Source organism: Etheostoma cragini, chromosome 14 (assembly GCF_013103735.1).
Source record: "Etheostoma cragini isolate CJK2018 chromosome 14, CSU_Ecrag_1.0, whole genome shotgun sequence".
NCBI classification, from domain to species: domain Eukaryota; kingdom Metazoa; phylum Chordata; class Actinopteri; order Perciformes; family Percidae; genus Etheostoma; species Etheostoma cragini.
The window spans coordinates 20,574,989-20,593,575 of NC_048420.1; the positions used below are offsets into that span (position 1 = coordinate 20,574,989).

The 18,587-nt window shown below is 38.7% G+C and overlaps 1 protein-coding gene across 4 annotated transcripts in view; it reads left to right on the forward strand.

The window, feature by feature from the left end:
- LOC117956880 overlaps nt 1–18,587 on the forward strand; it is a 35,701-nt gene that overhangs the window by 14,830 nt on the left and 2,284 nt on the right. For 3 of the 4 annotated variants that reach the window (XM_034892194.1, XM_034892195.1, XM_034892197.1), the window contains 26 exons: nt 1,280–1,344; nt 1,525–1,778; nt 2,475–2,664; nt 3,406–3,606; nt 5,805–5,955; nt 6,315–6,469; nt 6,760–6,864; nt 7,386–7,627; nt 8,252–8,432; nt 8,683–8,877; nt 9,139–9,289; nt 9,561–9,676; nt 10,184–10,324; nt 10,534–10,684; nt 10,807–10,979; nt 12,178–12,313; nt 12,992–13,132; nt 13,225–13,262; nt 13,595–13,712; nt 13,939–14,051; nt 15,021–15,207; nt 15,615–15,895; nt 15,980–16,127; nt 16,643–16,794; nt 17,915–18,029; nt 18,110–18,358. In XM_034892194.1, the coding sequence (XP_034748085.1) occupies nt 1,280–1,344; nt 1,525–1,778; nt 2,475–2,664; nt 3,406–3,606; nt 5,805–5,955; nt 6,315–6,469; nt 6,760–6,864; nt 7,386–7,627; nt 8,252–8,432; nt 8,683–8,877; nt 9,139–9,289; nt 9,561–9,676; nt 10,184–10,324; nt 10,534–10,684; nt 10,807–10,979; nt 12,178–12,313; nt 12,992–13,132; nt 13,225–13,262; nt 13,595–13,712; nt 13,939–14,051; nt 15,021–15,207; nt 15,615–15,895; nt 15,980–16,127; nt 16,643–16,794; nt 17,915–18,029; nt 18,110–18,358 (4,149 nt within the window). The remainder of the gene's footprint in view (nt 1–1,279; nt 1,345–1,524; nt 1,779–2,474; nt 2,665–3,405; nt 3,607–5,804; nt 5,956–6,314; nt 6,470–6,759; nt 6,865–7,385; nt 7,628–8,251; nt 8,433–8,682; nt 8,878–9,138; nt 9,290–9,560; nt 9,677–10,183; nt 10,325–10,533; nt 10,685–10,806; nt 10,980–12,177; nt 12,314–12,991; nt 13,133–13,224; nt 13,263–13,594; nt 13,713–13,938; nt 14,052–15,020; nt 15,208–15,614; nt 15,896–15,979; nt 16,128–16,642; nt 16,795–17,914; nt 18,030–18,109; nt 18,359–18,587) is intronic. The other variant, XM_034892196.1, reaches the window with a different exon arrangement.

Genomic DNA, 18,587 nt, shown 5'->3' on the forward strand with positions numbered 1-18,587 from the left:
CCAGCCACCAATCCAAACTCCCTACTTTTATTTTTGGTCCATACGGGGACTTGAACCAGTGACCCTCCGGTTCCCAACCCAACTGCCTACGGACTGAGTTACTGCCACCCCCAAAGTTTAAGATTCATCATATTCCAATATGTTACACAGTGGTTTGTAATAATCACACCTGCTGCTGGTACAGATCTAACAGCATATTTGTTGCTTTATATGCTGCCTGCGCTCCATTTAACAGAATCTTCCCACCATTGTGGCTACGTAGGAGTTGGCACAATCAAATGTTGCACTGCTATGAGCCGGTTTTGTCACCATCTTCATCTTTTTCCTCTGCTAATTACAGTTATTTATCATGCCATCTGACATCCCTCAACATCTAGTTAGCATCTGTCTGACACAGATAGGAGAAAGTTTTGTTTGCTGTTAACACTTTAATCCCCTGTGATGTAGCGTTTAGAAGCAGTATATAACATTGACTAAATCGTTGATAACACTATGATGTAGTTCTAAGCAGATATAAGTGTGTGCATTTGTCAATAACTATTACTTCTCCGATGCACACATAAGTGGAGGTTGGTATATAAACAGGTAATGAATAACAATATGGTGAAACACTATATCATAATAATATTAATTATACCACGGGTCAAGTTCAAATTGTTGACAAATTCTGAACCCCAAGCGGTTTTGTAACGTTGTCACTGTGGCTTTGTTTGTCACTGAAATGTATAAGGCCGAAGCCCTTTATGGAAACGGCACATTTTTGGCAAAAAGTAGGGAGAACTCAAAAATGCCTTTAATGCTGAATAACACAACACAATATCCTAAATCATAAAAAAATGTAAAAATGCAAGTTGAATTTCTTTCTGTAATTTCTTTCACAAATGTTGGATTAAAATGGAATTTATACAAACTGTAATATTTTAAGTGACCATAAGTGTTACCAATATGGGAAAAAGAGGGGGCTCCACATGCTGTACATATTGAACTATTTACATTTTTACAACCTGTCGTCGTGTAATAAACCAGCAGTTCAGTTGGATATTGGCAGACTTGTTGTCACATGACTGTTGGCCTCAGGTGAGTCAATCATGGCTGCCCAATTGTACTGAGGAGTGCATCATTTAATAAGTCATGATTTGTTCGGAAATTTGAAAATCCAATGATAACTTTTTTTTCTACAGTTTCTGGCTACGTTAAATGATGTAATTTGATTATGTTATTATATGTACAATATTAGCAGTAAACTTGCTAAAAAAAGGTTTCTGACTTATTTTTTCAGAAAAGGAAAGCACAGGTCAGTTGAAGAGGAAAAAAGGCAAACAATCAAAACAACAATTGAATCCTGTGAGTATATTTCCTACAATAAATCCAAAAAACATGAAGGTGTGAGTTAAATCTGTTCCACGCAAGAGCTATTTAAAGCAGAAACAGCATTTGTTGACTTGATGCCTTTATGTTTTAAATAAAGCTGTCTTCTTGATCATTATAATTCACTATCATTCTTGTCATTCATTCAACTCACAGACGGAAGTAAAGATCAGCAAAGACTCCACTCTGAACGAAAATGATGCCCCTGCAGCTGCTGAGTTGGACAGCACATCAAGATTCATCATTGAAGCCTCCTGCGTTGCCTGTTGCAACTGTGGGGAGAAACTGTCCAGAGGAGAGAAGCATTACCAGCCGAAGAATTCACTGGAGGTTTTTTGTTCAGCCAAATGCCTCTCTGAACGACATCCGCACAGCAAATTAGCCACCAAAAATTGCTACAACTGCTTCCAGTAAGTCGAGGATGTTTATCTTTGTGGTTTTCTTTGTCTATATGTCCCTTTTCCTCCTTTTTGTGAGATGATATATTTTTATTTTTGTGTGTACATATGTATAAAAGTGAGAATCAATCCAAATTTCAGATAATGACATTCACATTATTTGACAAATAGAAGTTATGATAAATAATCTGCAACTATTTGAAAAGTTGAACATTTAAATAAGTTGTTCCAACAACTAAAACGTTTAGTTTCCATTTTCTGTTTTTGGCACGTGGGACTACTGTTCTTCTCTATTTATTTTCATTATATTTCAGGAACCTAATATATGATGTATATATGAAGAAAATAGCTGTACTTCAGAAACTACCAGAAACTGGTATCTGGAATATCAAAGATATGAACACACATGCAGTGTATGAATATTTAATTTAATTAAATCATTTTGTTTTACATGTCATCTAAAAACTTTAAATGTATATGTTTAGGTACTTACCCAAGGATGTCCTACCGGATTTCAGGACTTTTAACCAATCAAAACAAATGTTAAATCTTGTGCTTTAAGTGGGGAATTGTTTTCAAGAAAAACAAAATTCAAAAGTTGTAAGAATTTGTTGCTTTTCTTTGTAAATGTATATATTCTAAATATCCTGGCTTTTATCAGAGATTTTGAAGTGAATCATGAATCACATCTTGATCTCCTTTCCTCAGGGAGATAATGCGGCCTCACGACATTATCCTGGCTCCGGTAGATGATTCCGGGACTATGAAGGAATTGTGCAGCGAAGCCTGCCTCGCTTCTGTTAACGCCAAGAGAAAAACATCTTCCCCCAAAACTGCATCCGCATCAACTTCAACAGGACTTCGGTCCGAGTGCAAGATGTGCGCCAAATATTGCTACGTAAGACAACAATTAATTGATTCTTAGTTTTTGTTTGACGTTTAGTTACGTAACTTATTTTTAATGTATTACTTTGAGGATTGTGCGGTTATTTGTTGCTGTGTTATAGTCTCTATCCTTGACGTTCCACTTTTGGGGTTGCTCCGGTGCCGCAGGATATTCTGCCGGATGCATTTACTTTCCTTGGGCTTTCATTTTTATATGAATTTTAAACTCTGGTGGATTTATAAGTACTTTTGTTAACTGCTCCTCAGATCTCTGCGGGGTAAATCCAGACAGCTAGATATCTATCCAATTGGAGTTTCCTCTCGCACAACTTTTTTGCAGCGGCTCCGTCCGGCGCTTAGCACCGCCCATGAAGATTGTGATTGGTTTAAAGAAATGCCAATAAACCAGAGCACGTTTTTCTACCATCACGTAATGCTATGTGGAGTAGCCAGACCTTCCTCCGCTCTGCAGCGTGTGGGTGGTCTGGCAATGCGAGACTAGTGTGATATTTCATGGTCAAGTTTGGCTGTAAAGGCTGTTCTGTATTTTTCTTGTTGTCAACAAATCCCATGAGAAGACCAAAATCACCAATGCCTTTGTTTTGTTTGTCAACACTTTTCAAATCGCTATATCAGACTTTAATTGTTAGTAGTATGAGTTCATTCAATCCTTCTCATGGGATATACAAAAAATAAAATAAGATTCAGAATTACCACAATACCATCACTCCACATGCTCCTTTATCGCCCTCAGTGCAAATTCAGGATGACCCTGGATGGCTTGATGCAAAGAATTTGCAGCAAATGTTTCATCAACAACCACAGAATCAACAACTTACCGGGGCCTATGTGTGACGTCTGCGGCTCTCACAACCTCGAAAAACGGATCCTGCTGACGGACGACGAAGGCAGTAAAATTATCTGCAGTGAAGAATGTCTGATCGAGTTCAAAGAGGTGCGGAAATCAAATGTCAAAATCACGATCACTTCATTTCACCCGGACAGTAAATATTAAAGGGTAACTAAACGTTTATTTAATTTCCTATGTTTTTGTGTCTAAGTGACTAATGGGAACACTAATCTTTGAGAGTGGTCCAGTAAAGCAATCTGCAATGTAAGTTAATAGGGCAGTTGTCCATCTTGTATACTTTTTACCCCCAAAGTGCTCGTTTTGCCACTGACTGGCTCAGATTAATATTCTAAGTGTCTGACAACATTATGGAAAGGATTTCTAAGGTGGTCAACCTTTTTGTTAAAGCATAAGATCCTTTTTTAAACATAAAAACGTGCGTAATTGTATTCACTAAACCCACCAGACTCAAATTAAATAACAGTAATTTTAGCATTGTAGAATACACTTCATTCAAAGTTGACAGAAACCAAATAAAACTATGAAAAGCCTTTTTTTGTCGTCTTTCCACTTTTCCAACCGTCACAACTTTAGTTTTGTTTAAAATAAACAAGGTTTACGATTTACATGTGAAAATATGTTTGCTCTATACACGCTAAAAAAAGCAATTTGTTTAAATGGAGTGTGGTTGGTTTAGCACCAGCAACTCCTAAGCTGTTTCTGGTTAAAAAGAGAGGTCTAAAGAGGTTTTGAAGGTCTCTCTCTGGAGGAATCCTTTCCATAATGTTGTCAAACTCTTAGAATACTAATCTGAACCGGTCAGTAGTAACACCAGAACTTTGGTGAAGGTAATTACAAGCTCGACAATTGCCCTATTAACTTAAATTGTAGCTTGTTTTGCCGCTGCCAACTGCAGCTATCATGCATCATACTGGGCCAATGTCAAAGATTGTTGTTGCCATCAGTCACTTATACACAAAAAAATTGGAAATTTGGTCAAGGTTGGGAAATAAAACGGTAGTTCCCTTTTAAGGAACTGGTCTTGGTATATCTACAACGTCCACATTAGCAATGTACAAACTAGCACATTATTATGCAGTACTGAATACCCTGAATGTTACTAAGCTATAAATACGCCAAGCAGTGTGTTTATGTATAGGCGACATGAGTCGGTCTGTTATTATCAAACTTATTTCATTACATTTTGCACGTATTAAGTTGTGTTGCATTGATTAGGGAAAAAAAGTACGTAAATATGTTCTTTGACCAACAAAGAAATTTGGAAAACAAAGGAATTGAAAAATAAAAAAGCCTTAATGTGCACATATTATGAAAAACACTTTTACTGGAATATGGGTGTTATTTTGTGTCTCTGGTGCTTCCACACGCATACAAACTTAAAAAAACAAAAACTATCCATGCTGTTTTGAGTGAGATACGGATTTCTGAATGTCCTCTGCCTTCAGTCTCCGGTGAGCTAACGAGGTGGCTAACTGTAGCATGCTAGCTTGTTCTCAATGGCAAAACACTGCTACAACACACACTAGTTCACCATAATCTACAAAAGAACTACTTACTACTTATGTCCCTGTTCTGCAGGTATTCCATAAGTGTCCCTGGTTTAGAAGAAGTCTCCCAGCTAATCCTGCCGTGTACTGACCAAAGTTGTAAAAAAACGTTATCTAGCTGATGGGAGCCTTATCTAGCAACGTCTTAAACACAAACAGTACTTCTTCACTGTCTGTTGCAATTTGCCTACGTATGCCAACTCATAAGACAAACATCACACATTCAACCAGTTAATTGTCAATCCTGTTGTTTTGTTCATATTCCTGAACACTGGAGCCTTCGTCTCCTGTGTTTCTTTGTTAAGTACTCCAGCCTAGTCTTTAAATACAGCTATGGTTTGTTGTTTTATGTGACGCTAAAGTCAAGTGATGACGCTATAAAGGCCGTTGTCGTGCTTGCTCCCTTACCCCTCTTACGGCCACTTGGCCAGTGTGACTGAAAATGGTAAGAACGGTTTTAGGGGAGAGTAGTTAGTAGAACTGTTTAGAAGTGGACTGTTCCTATAACTACAGTATGTTAGTAGTGTAAGTACTTGGTCGGAGAGAGGCTTCGGATACAATTAAGTAATTTCTGTTTTGTTTTATTTTTAGATTCACAGAGCAGAGTGGCAGCAAAGTGGATTGGTTGTTAAATAAACTTGACACATCACAGGTTCAAACACTATTATAAGACTCTCACTGATCCTGCACTGAGACTCACTTTTTCTCTGCCGTGTTTTTTAAATATCTTTACAGAAAGTTCAGGCACCTCAGCTGTGCCCCATGTGCCAGACGTACCATCGCTTATCAGACATGGTTGAAGAAACAAATGATAAGGGCACGTTGGACTTCTACTGTAGCAACAGATGTATGATGGTACACAAGGCTCAGTCTTCCACTGTGGCAGGTACTGCACCTAGAAAATAAAACTATATCTCTTACCTCACACTTTCACTCTCATCGCTGCCTTTACTTGCATTGTTACATACTTCTGAACAGATTGATTATATATTACAAAATGATTTATTATATTATATTATGAGCAGTTTACAAACGTACGACAAAGAATAGGTTGCACTGGCAGCTTATTTTGCTAAATAAGGACACTAAAACCAGAAGCTTTTCCAATCTCTTCACTGAGTTAGAGCTCATATGTTTTCATCTGTTCATCATCATCTGTTCAGCAAAGAAAAATCTCTCCGTAGACCATCATATGTTCCATTTGATCAATATCTATTTGATTCATGTTTTACCATGTCTTTATAGAAAGGATTAGCCTATCACCTCAAGAGAATGACATTAAGGATGTGAAGCCGTCAATATCACCTGACGAGAATGACATTAAGGAAGTGAAGCCGTCAATATCACCTGAAGAAAATGACAATAAGGAAGTGAAGCCGTCCATACCAAATCTGGGCTGTGTGAGTATTATGTATAATAAGGTTTTCTGTAATAATTGTAACACACCAAAATCAAGACAGGACTTTAAACCACAGCATGTATATGGTTTATGTTTGCAGTGATGTGTGTGGTGTAGCGTATAGCAATTTGACCTATTTTGTGGCTGATAACATTAGTTGCACTACTGCCAAGTATTTCTTCTCCGGGTATGTTGTTATGTTAGAGTGTACATACATAATAATGGAGATATGCTAAAGTGAGTAACTAAAGTGACACAGCGAACCTGGCTCTCTCTTCACTCTTCATCCAGATAAAAGAAGAGCCCATGGATGAGGAGTACAACCAGAATCTCCCATCATCCATCTCCACTGAAAATATCAAGGATGAGCCTAAAGCAGGAGATGATGTGGCCAAGGTGGGACACATTAAACTCTCCATAGGAGATCAAAAACTCTTCTTTTAACAAGGGAGCATAAAACATGTTGACAGATGTATGAGCTAAAACTTACTCATATTGCCAAATGGCCCCTTTCACAGATTTATATACTGTATAATATAGGAATATTGACTGATGCACTAATATGTTAGCAGCATTTTTGTTGTATTTGAGGTGGAGCTGATTTCACCTGCGGTAAAGCTATCATACTTTTAAAGCCTGCCTGTAATTGAATCTTAAAAACCTTATTTTACGGCACAACTGTGTTCTGTATCTTTAAATAAAAAAGACAACGGGAGAGGTTTTTAGAATTATAAAAGCTGATTTTAGAAAATAAACAAGTTGATTGGCATTGAAATACATTTCTACTACCCCAGCAGAACAATAGAAAGCAGTAGGAAAACACACACTAGTAAACATTTAGAAATGTATCCTACTCTCCAGCATGTTACTGAGAACTGTCATCGCTGTACATCATCTTACTATTTGGTTTCTGACAGGAGCACTTGAAGATCGGTTCGGTCTTCTCCTTGACGGGAGACTTGTCTACACCCACGTCTACGGCACCCACTCCCACCTGCACGGATTTGCCTGCGTCTTGCTCTAACTGCAAACAGGTCCTAAAGGACGGGGAGACTGTTTACCAGAGGAAGGGCCACGCTGACATCTTCTGCTCCTCTCCCTGCCTTTTGAAATTTTACCAAATGAAACAAGTTAAGAAGACCTGTCACTTCTGCCTTCAGTGAGTCATTCATTAGTTTGTTTTATTTGTTATTTAATGCCATCTTTATCACAACATTTCTCCCTTTTTGCTGAATTTTTTTAAATTTAATTAATTTTAAATGTCTTTCCAATAAACTCATATCTGCTTAGGCCTGGGCAATATGAAGAAAATCACATATCATAATATTCTTGACCAAATACATTGACAATTAGTTTGGTTTCACAAAATATTTTTTACAATGAGATTTCAGATAAATAGTCATTGATAATGTGGTTAACAGTTTGAAGTGATATTATAGAGGGAAAAAAGAAGAAAGTGTTCATCCATATATTGACTGTTTACATGCAAGCACAAAAATAGTGTGATGTTAAAACAAATCTGCAATTCTTTAAATGAGATTCACTCGAAATGTTTCACAACAGATTTTCTGTGAAAATTAAGTTAGTACGTGCTTGTAATTAACAATTTAGACAACGTAATTGTATTTCACGATATCTCGATATAGGATTTCACCACTATAGGATTTCACTGAACGACATATAGGCATATTGAATTATTGCTATTTCCGCTATATCTACATGTTTATGTGTCTAAGATTGCTGACTTTAAACTGATCACAACTGATCCTTCTCGTACTCTCAGAGGGATAACACCGCAACAGAACGTCATCCAGGCCCTGGTGGAAAATGAGGGGACAAGGAAGGATTTCTGCAGCCAGTCATGCCTGTCCTCCTTCAGCTATAAGACTATCGTGTCCACCAAAATACCCCTTGTGCCAGTTGCGTCACAATCACAATGCAGCATGTGCAGCAGGTTTTGCATTGTAAGAAACAACAGATTCCAAAAGATCTAATTATCATTTTTTTCTTTATTGATATGACATAAAGTAATTTAAAACAAGCAATATACAGATTTGTTTTAACCTTTTTTATGAATATTGAATAAAAAAAAAAAATCATCTCACTCACAAACTTTTAAGCTCACTGCCATTTTGTTATCCATGTTTAAATGATTTCAATTGAAATATGTATGAATTGTGGTTGGCACACTGTCCTTTCTTTATCCTCCTGCAGAGCAAACATGAGATAATACAGAAGGACGTTGTCCACAAGATCTGCAGCAATCCTTGTTTTCTCCGCTTCTGCAACATGAACAACTTGTCCATCTGTGAGAACTGCCGTTCCCCCTGCAAAACACCTGTCACGCTCAAGATAGAGGACGGCAGCAAAAAACTCTGCGATGCAGAGTGTCTGGCCCAATTCAAACAGGTAAAAAACAACTTGAAACATCTAGTTCAATGGAAATTAAACAGAATTATTTAATTAAAAGGCAATGATAAAATAAGATAAAACAAAAATGTTATTGAAGGGCGACACTTTGAAAAATATATATGCTGTGAGGATATATCAAAAATTGAAAAATATATATGCTGTGAGGATATATCAAAAATAAAATAAACTGTATTAACAACATTATTAAATCTGGTGAAGCAACAACATTTTCTGTGTCCTGTTTTTATCACTTTGCAGAAAATCAAAACTCTGCTTCCGTGTGTCATGTGCCGCACCGCCCATTTAATGACAGATATGTTTGAAAACAAAAACAGTGAGGATGTGGTGGAGCTCTTCTGCACCAGCAGTTGTGTGATGGCGTCCAAGATCCAGGCTGTCAGTGCATCAGGTACTGGACTGTAACTTGTGACAACACAGTCGCTCTTTGTCCTTCTTTCTCTCTCTTTCGCTCTCTCTCTCGTCCGTTAAAAGGATTCCAGCTTTCATTGAATAAAGTTTAATAGCCTTGAATACAGATTGACAAGAATAGTCTACTTCCATGAAACCTCAGAGCCCTGCGGAGGTTGTTTATTGCATTCATGTGATATTAGTACTTGTGGAATTCGTATTTGCTTTTACCATTTGGCCAAGTTTTTATCATGAAATTTACTTCTCCACAGGTACTCCACTGGATTGTGACCACTGTGGGAAGACTACATTGCCAGCCTGCCACCTCGCCATGTCAGATGCCTCCATCAGAAACTTCTGCACTTTAACCTGTGCCATGTCTTTTAAGGTAATACAACCTACAGCTTTTACAATGTTTGAAACTCTTAATTCTATGATAAATTAACTGATAGTGGTAGAAGTAGCTGCTTTTATGCTAGAAGCTAGTAGTTGTAGACAAAAGAGGCAGGTGGTACAAGAACCGACCAAAGAACATCTTGTGTGCCTTTACTGCCTGAGTGACAACTCGGAGGAGTCCTTTTGGAGATTACAAAAAAAAAAGTTTGGTTGGAGGTGTCAGCTGGGATCTTAGATAAGCACATAAAGCTCACCGATTAATATATGTATCCTACCAACAAAATAACTGTCTAACTGTAATTGTTATACCTTCTTCCTATCTTCACTTTACTGTTTGAAGAACATAAAGGAGCCATGCTGTTGCATTGGGTGACATGTTCCTTCATTAGTTATCATGGCCAGCCTACTTTATGACTGTGTTACATGTTGTATTAGATACCATATTCATTTTATATAGGTTTAAAATCTTTTGCATATTTTTTGTTTTCTTATGCCACAGGAGTCCCAGAAAGACATGGCTGTTAACTCAACGGGAGCTGCTGATCAAACCCAATGTGACTTCCTCAAACCACCAGAGAAACTGCCATGTGCCCAATGTGGGCGCATTTTAAAAGCTTCACCTAAAGTCATCCAGAAAAAGGTGTGTAGGGTCTGTTTTTAAAGATACAAAAGGCAACTCAAGCAAAACGTTGAACTAGAGGATCTAATTGAATCTCATGTTATGTCTATTGATTTTCACAATTTAATTTTAAGAAACAGAAATATACATGGTGCCATTTGTGTGAATACGTTTGTTAAAATATCTGTGTGTGTGTGTGTGTGTGTTTGTGTGTGCGTGTGTGCGCGCAGGGAAAAATTTATTTTGTGTGTGGCCAGACCTGTTCTCAAGAATTTAACAGGGTCAACAACATCACAGGCAAATGTGAATATTGTAACAATGAAAGGATCATCAGACATGTCCGGAAATTTGATGGCAAAGACTGCGACTTCTGCAGTGATGGTAATTGGACACATACGTTTAATAAATCTTATGCAGGATGGTGGAGCCTTGTTTGTATAATGAATAATATTCAGATTCTGAATGGTCAACAATTCCTGAGCCTCTCCTTTCTCTCCTGTCAGGCTGCAAGATGCTATTTCAACTTGAGCTGGAAAAGAAGTGGGGCAAACACTGCGGCTGGTGTGCTTACTGCGTCTCCTTTTCTAAGGCAGTGGTGACAGCAAAGTATGAAGGCGCTCACAAGGACTTCTGCTCTGAAGACTGCAGCTCAAACTACAAAAGGCTTCTCTTCCATGTAAGTACACATGGGAGTTCACCCATTGAGCAAATTACCCCCAGGTTGTAGTATGTAGTACTCAATGTAGTTTTGCTTTTCTTTTATTTATTGTACTTTTTATGTTTTATGGGCCGATTGGTTGGCCTGTCTGTCGGCTCTCAAGAATGTTTTTGAATCCAAATGTTATTAGTTTTATAAGTTAGTGGTAGCCTACACTTAATTAACCGGACCGAGGGTGAGCCTGATGAAAACTGCTGTCTTATCCTGGGCAGCCGAGATAGTTTTGCTTTGTCCAGCGCTGGCTGTGGAGGAATAACCTCCAAGATTAGGTTCTGACCCTGTTTAGAAGAAGTGAATTTACAGCTCAAAGCAACTTAATTAGATATAGTGTTTGGCTTTTGTTTGATAGTTAGTGTTGGCAAATAGCTTTTTATGGTGTTTCCTCTTAGCAAAATAATAGACACGGAAAAGGCAGTGTTACATAGTCCCTTTTATCAAACCTTATTCAACACAACAGTTGTGATATTCCTGTCAACTATCTGCTCGTGCTCCAGGAAAGTGAAGAAAATTTTGCTTGGCATATCTCGCAATCACGTTACATTGGAAAGTTTAAAAAGTGAACCGCAGCCCCAGCCTGTAAACCTCTCCCACCCCCGCTGCTTTCCAGAGCGTGTCAACAGCGTGCTGCACCAGCAGTTTTTTGTTTGGCTGTTTAGTTTTAGTCACAGTTTTTAATATCCAATGTCCAAATGCACCAAAATCCAAACCCCAAACAAGTTTATTGGCTATCCAGGAAAGCAAGTGTGAAGTAGAGTGGATGAACAGTTCAAACATACAGTAGAGAGACAGCTTATTTAGGTGTCTTTCAAAAGATTGGCAAAACATTTATTGGGAACTATTTTGAGTTCTTAAGTAAGTTTAAGTCGTTTTTAAACCAGAAATTAAAAAAATGCACAGCTTCCAGATTTGCCTTCTTGGACAGACTACTGAGTATGTTTGAGTTTTGGACAGTTGAAGACATTACTTTGGGCTCCGTGAAATTGTTAAATAGACCAAATAATTAATTAAGGCAATATTCAGTCGATAAACTGACAATTCAAATAATCCCTAAAAGCAGTCAACCTGCATATAAGAAAGTCTGAACACTAAAGTTGTTAAAATTGATGATAGCCATGAGGTGCTCTCAAATTCAAAGTAACTGTCTACTTGCTCTCAGGCTGCCAAGTGTGACACCTGCGGCCGCATCAGTAAACTGGGGCAGAGTCTTCCCATGCTGGGAGAGGTTAAACGCTTCTGTGACCTGAGATGTCTCTTACATTTCTGCAATAAAAAGGTCCAGCTGGTCAACACAGGTACGTGTTGTTGACATTCAATGTTTTGTTTGTCTGTTTCATTGCTTCACTAACTCTGACTCTCTTATTGTGTATGTCTGATGTTGTCGTCCTTGTGGGACTGACAGTTAACATCAGAAAAAATCACAAAGAGCCAAACCGGACATTTACTGGATTTCAGCCTTGTCCAGGAATCGTGTATACTCCTAATTTCTGCCTCTTTTTTTTAAACCTACGTAGAACGCTAGGCGTCTTCCTGTGGTAGCAATGCATACACTGATATGATAAGCTTGTTAGCAAACATGTGCTTATGTACACATCCAGCAGTTACAGACACACATTTATTACATACATCATTCATTTGGAGTCGTGTTTCTGTCCACCTGATGAATGTAAGTCTAGTATTCACGCTCTCTTTTAGCTCCTTTTTTGAGCTCTAACAACTCCAGGGGGAACTATCTGTCTCTTAAGCTGCTAAGTGCTCCATTATATTGTCCAGCTAGTCTCTTACTGTGTCTGTCTGCTGTTTGGTGCTAAGCAAGTAATGTACAGTAACTCTATTAGACCCACAACTTGCTTTGAGTCAGGTTGTTGGGTTTTTAGATATGCCTAAATACTTCTAATTTATTTACTGTATAAAATGTTGTGAGATCAATCACTGACAGCCCCTGCTGACTATACTTTCTTTCCTGCCTGCAGTTTCTACACCGCCCAGATCTTCAGGCACAGTGGAGTCCTTCCCCGTCATCGCTAACGTTATCTCACTTGCTAGCACTTTGGCGAAACAGTCCAGTACCTCTGCCAGCTCTGCACAGCATGGTCAACACACACAGACATTATGTATGTACATACTGTAGAAACACTATTTACTGTGACATATGAAGATGGAAAAATTTGGTTTTTCTGACTCCAACTTTGTTATTTCTCTACAGTCCCTGTCTCTGACATTCAAACAAAGGTTGTTGGACACGTAAGTTTACTATAAAAACCAAGTGGGTGGTGATGGCACAGTGGATATGATACATGCATTTGGTGTGGGAGATCTGGGTTCAATTCCCACTGCAATGTCCCTGAGTAAGACACTTAATGCATAGTTGTTTCAGATGCGTGCAAGTGTATTGCTTTTGATTAGCTAAATGACATGTAATGTAAAAGGTCCTCCACATGGCTATCCTCTAACCTGTAAACTTTTTAAAAAGCTAACTCCTGTACTCTCAGCATATGTTTCATTTAGCTAAGATTTAACCCATGTTTGAATTATTGTTATTGTTAATTGTTAATTAATATTTGTCTGTTCCACAGGCCAGTGTCCAAACAGTCCCCAAGGAGCTGAAGAACAAGTCCATGCTCTGCACACCGTTGGTCCACAACAAGGGAGTCTCCTGTACCACACAGACTGTCGACTCAGAGGCACAGACAGGTGAAGAATCAAATACAGGATTTTTAAATGCTTAGCCAAATTGAGTTTTTTGTGATGCAATACCAAAAGATTCACCATGTACCCATGTTTTTAGTTTTGTACCTATGAGACACTTAACTTTACTCATGGTAAAATCTACAAATATGAAGATGTACTTAGGTACCCTCTTTCCTGGATGAAGAGTTTTGATGTTGGTTCTGTTTTCTTCTTTTGTTGTTGTGTGAAGAGAACTTTGTACCAAAAGTCATAGTCCTGCCTGTCCCAGTGCCGGTGTACATTCCTCTGCCTATGAACATGTACAGTCAGTACACACCAGTGCCTTTGGGCCTGCCTTTACCGGTACGTGAATCAACCTTGAACATTTTCATATTAACATTCAGATTTGAACATTGCACTGTGACTGTTACTGTTGCTATTCATCTCAACCCCAACTACCAAGGGGCGGCTGTGGCTCAGTGGTAGAGCGGTTGCCTGCCAATCGGAAGGTTTATGGTTCGATTCCCGCCTTTGCATTCATTGTCGAAGTGTCCTTGGGCTAGACACTGAACCCCGAGTTGCCCCCGGTGCTGCGCATCGGAGTGTGAATGTGTGTGAATGTCCACCTGATGAGCAGGTGGGACCTTGTACGGCCACATTGTATGAATGTGTGAATGGTGAATGTTTCCTGTAGATGTAAAAGCGCTTTGAGCAGTTGTTAAGACTGGAAAAGTGCTATATAAATACAGCACATTTACATTTACATTTAACTGGCCCGTCAGACACCGCCTATTAGGAGCCTGGGTGTGTCCAAGATTTCTTCCTAAAAGGGATTTTTTCCTCGCCAGTGTCGCACTGCTGCTTGCTCTGGAGAAAACTACTAGAACTGTTGGGTCCTTGTAAATTTTGGAGTGAGGTCTAAACCTACTCTTTCTGTAAACTGTCTCGAGATTACTCTTATAATGAATTGATACTATAAATAAAATTCAATTGAATTTTCATGATACTCAAATCTCACAGAAGAACTTCACTGTTTTCCGCTCTGGTTTTCATGCTTTAAATCTCAACTCTGGATTAAAGTGCTTCACGGACTCACAGCTTTCTTAACATTTGCTGATTTATCCCCACAAAAAAAATTAAACTGTAACATGAACATCCAGCCTCCCCACTCTCTCAACCTTCCCTTTGGTTACTGTCAATCTGTATTGTCAAATGACTGTAAATATCAATTGTCCTAAAATATTGCATGTTAGTCTGGTTGGGGTTAGTTAGCAATGCCTCCAGGTGTCACTATCAGATTTTACGGACTTTCCCAAACTGTCTCTGCTCCAGCTTCCTGTGCCCGTGTTTCTTCCTGACCCAACTGTAAAATCCATGAAAGAGATGATCCACCCCGACCCGCTGGAAGGAGAGCTCAACTTCAAGTTTGAGCGGAAGAAAGTGCAAGATGAGAAGAAACAGAGAGAGCACATAGTGAAGACAAAAGAGGGACGAAGACAAAAAGTTCATGCTCCAAAGGGTAAGACGTAGGTTGAACATGAAGGGAAGGGATGATACTGTTACACTTTGGACTTGAGGATGGATAGCCCCAAGAATCGTCTGGATCAAGAGATCTTTTTGTTCTTATTGTGTACTTGGCTTTGTCTTAGTTTGTAAAATAATTGTGCTGCCATTTCTTGAAAATTTGATTTAGATCACAAACCGGATTAAATAAAGACTAAAATGGGAGATATTTGAAATGCTATTGTTGTAGTTCATAAATTTCAGCTATGTGTGACATTTCAATTTTGGGGATTATTAGGACAGAAGAGATTTTAGGTTTATAGATGAGCCTCCTCTTTGGTTTGATGATAAATCTAAAACATGCAAACTCTTTAGCTTGATACTGGCGTGACTGTTATTTATTATCATCTTCATCATTTTCAGAGCACAGCAGCAACGATAGGGATGATTTGGATTCAGATCATCAGGCCACTTTCAACAACCAGAAAGACTTGTCCTCTGACAGCAGCTTTGAGTCGCTCAGTCAACCAAACACCCAGAAAAAAACACCTCGATTTTTAGAGGCGGGCATGCACAGTGAGTCTCAACCTGAGCTCCCACCTCCTGCTCTGGAGATGAGGGGGGATCCCCAGGGCTCACCGAGCGCTGAGACGCCCCCGATGCTATTACAACAAACTGGGGGGAAAGTCCACAACAAGAACAAGGTAACAAACCAACTGGGAACTGAGTTTAGAATCTGTGGTCTCCTCTTCCTGTGATGTAATCTTTTCCATCCTCCCATGTCAAAGGGTCGTAAACTGCACCAGTCGCCCAGAGCAGCTAAAGAGGAGGTCATATCTAGGAAGTACCAAAACATGACGAGTCAATGTGGAATCGCCGCCTGGAAGAGATGGATACAGTGGAGGAAATCACAAACCAACCTGGACCTTGTTTCTAGTATGTTTTTCTGTCTATCTTCTTTTCCAATTTAATTTTCATTCATTTAAGGATTAGGGATTTTTGTAAACCAAAACTATGTATAGATTTATACAAAAACAATACCTCTCACATTATCACTTGACCGCCTGGAAGTGTGTGGCTTTGTCTATCTCCAGACTCCCTGCCTTCTCCATATATTTTCATTTTGCTGTGTTGGGGATGTTTCTGGCTGACAACCTCTATAACAACGTAATGACCAGATTCCAGAAGTATGAATTCAAAAGGAGGCAAAAAACATGGCGGATAAACAAAACACAATTTTTGTGTGAAAAAAAAGATGAAGAAGCTTGTTCCAAAAAAAAGTGACTTCTTGAGCCGTAAAGAAGAGGCCGACTTTAAATGTTGTGTTTACAAACCGCAACCATAAAATGGCCCTCATTCTGCATTTAGTAATTTAGTGTACATTTTTAGCAGAACAAAACTTATCAAATGCAGGTTTAAACACTCTTCTCTTGACTCTTTTCTTCTGTTAGATCACGTTGGGACCTTAAACGAGGAAGTTCTTTGCTGCTCTGCGTCCGAGCTGAGCGACAGCCTCTGTTGTTTCATTGCTGAGGTGAAGCGACCTGATGGAGAGCCGTATTCCCCTGACCGTGTGTTCTTCCTCTGTCTCAGCATACAACAGGCAAGATGACCAAGTGTACACACACATTTACATGATGCTATCCATTACTTGCTGTGTCAAACATCTATTCAATTCAATTCAATTCAATTTTATTTATAGTATCAATTCATAACAAGAGTTATCTCAAGACACTATACAGATAGACCACACTCCAGAATCTACAAGGACCCAACAGTTCAACATCTGTCTTTTCATGGGTGTGTTTGCCCTCTTTTTGAAGCAGCCTTTTACGCCTTTTCTTGTGAAATTTTGTTGATTTTGTTTACATACACTATGCATATTGTTCAGTAATCTTGTTTTATTTGTTAATCCAAATGTGCCTTAATTCATAATGTATCATAAAGATGTTATAAACATTCCTCACATCAACCCAATTTTCAACTTTTTTTTTAGGTTTAAGGTTTTTCTTGATTTTTTTATGAAATTTTACACTTGAACATAACAAGTGTGACTCTGGGCATATGAAGTAATACAAAAATATATATATATATGTTTAGTTTATCATAGAAAAGTGCAAATTAATAAATACAAATGGTAAAAAAGGAATTCTCATGCAGTTAAAAGGCTTTCTAGATAACCGCTCCTGCAGTTTAAAGATTAGAAAACCACACACAGTTGTTAAAAGCTGTCGAAGCATTCGTGACGAATATACATATAGAACGACATTGCAAGCAAACAAACAGGACATATAGATAGCAGCAACATATGGGACTACGTCCACATGCTGATTTGTATGTAATAATTATCAATGAGTTGCCTGTCTTGAACCTCTGGCAGACCAGACTGACCGGCTAAACTTTTCCACAACAAAGTAGTGCAATCTCCTTTTTTAGACCCCTTAAGAACCATGTTTATTTTGTTGATTTTTCTATTATAACACAAAATAATAATTCTCCAAAATCTAATTCACTGTAGTGTCACTAACTGAAAAAGGGACCTACAGTATGTAAATCGCACCTCTACAGCAGCGCCCTCTGCTGCAAGCATTCATACATACCGGTAGTCACTCTTTCTTTTGCAAACTGAAGGTACACCTTCACAAATCACTTGGGACAACAGTGGATGTAGTCACACAATTCTTGTTGTTTTGTCTGACTGTAATATTGTTGTTTCGCTGTAGTACCTGTTCGAGAATGGGCGTATGGAGAACATATTCAGCGATCTCATCTACGACAAGTTCTCCACAAAGTTTAACAAGATCCTGAAAGGTTTCAAACCTTCAATATCAGCCAGTGGTGAGTCACCAAGTCTTTTTCTGCGTCTGGTCCCCTCAGGTTGACCAGATTTATAACGGTCTCTCTCCTTCTCTCTGCAGGTTATATCCATTCCCGTGTAGAGGAGGAGTTTCTCTGGGACTGTAAACAGTTGGGGGCGTACTCCCCCATCGTCCTCCTCAACACTCTCCTTTTCTTCTGCTGCAAGTACTTTGGCTTTACCACGGTGGAGCAGCACCGCCAGCTGTCCTTTGCTCACGTCATGCGTTGCACCAAAACCAACCAGAACAACACCAAGACCACCTTCCTGCGCTTCTACCCGCCAACATCCATAAAGAAGGCAAAGCCAGGTACCAGTATAGCTGAGGGTCAAAGTGATATACCGGATTATATTTGAATAATATTTGTTTTAACATTGAAAAGTACTTAAACTTATTTAAATTGGATTATTTCAGAGACGTTTTGTTCAGGTGCTGTATGTGAAAGTTTGATATTTTAGTTGTAGGCCTATTTCAACGCATATTAAATGATAGAAGCAAGGAGTGTTGAAACCGTGTGTGTATATTTGTGTGTGTGTTT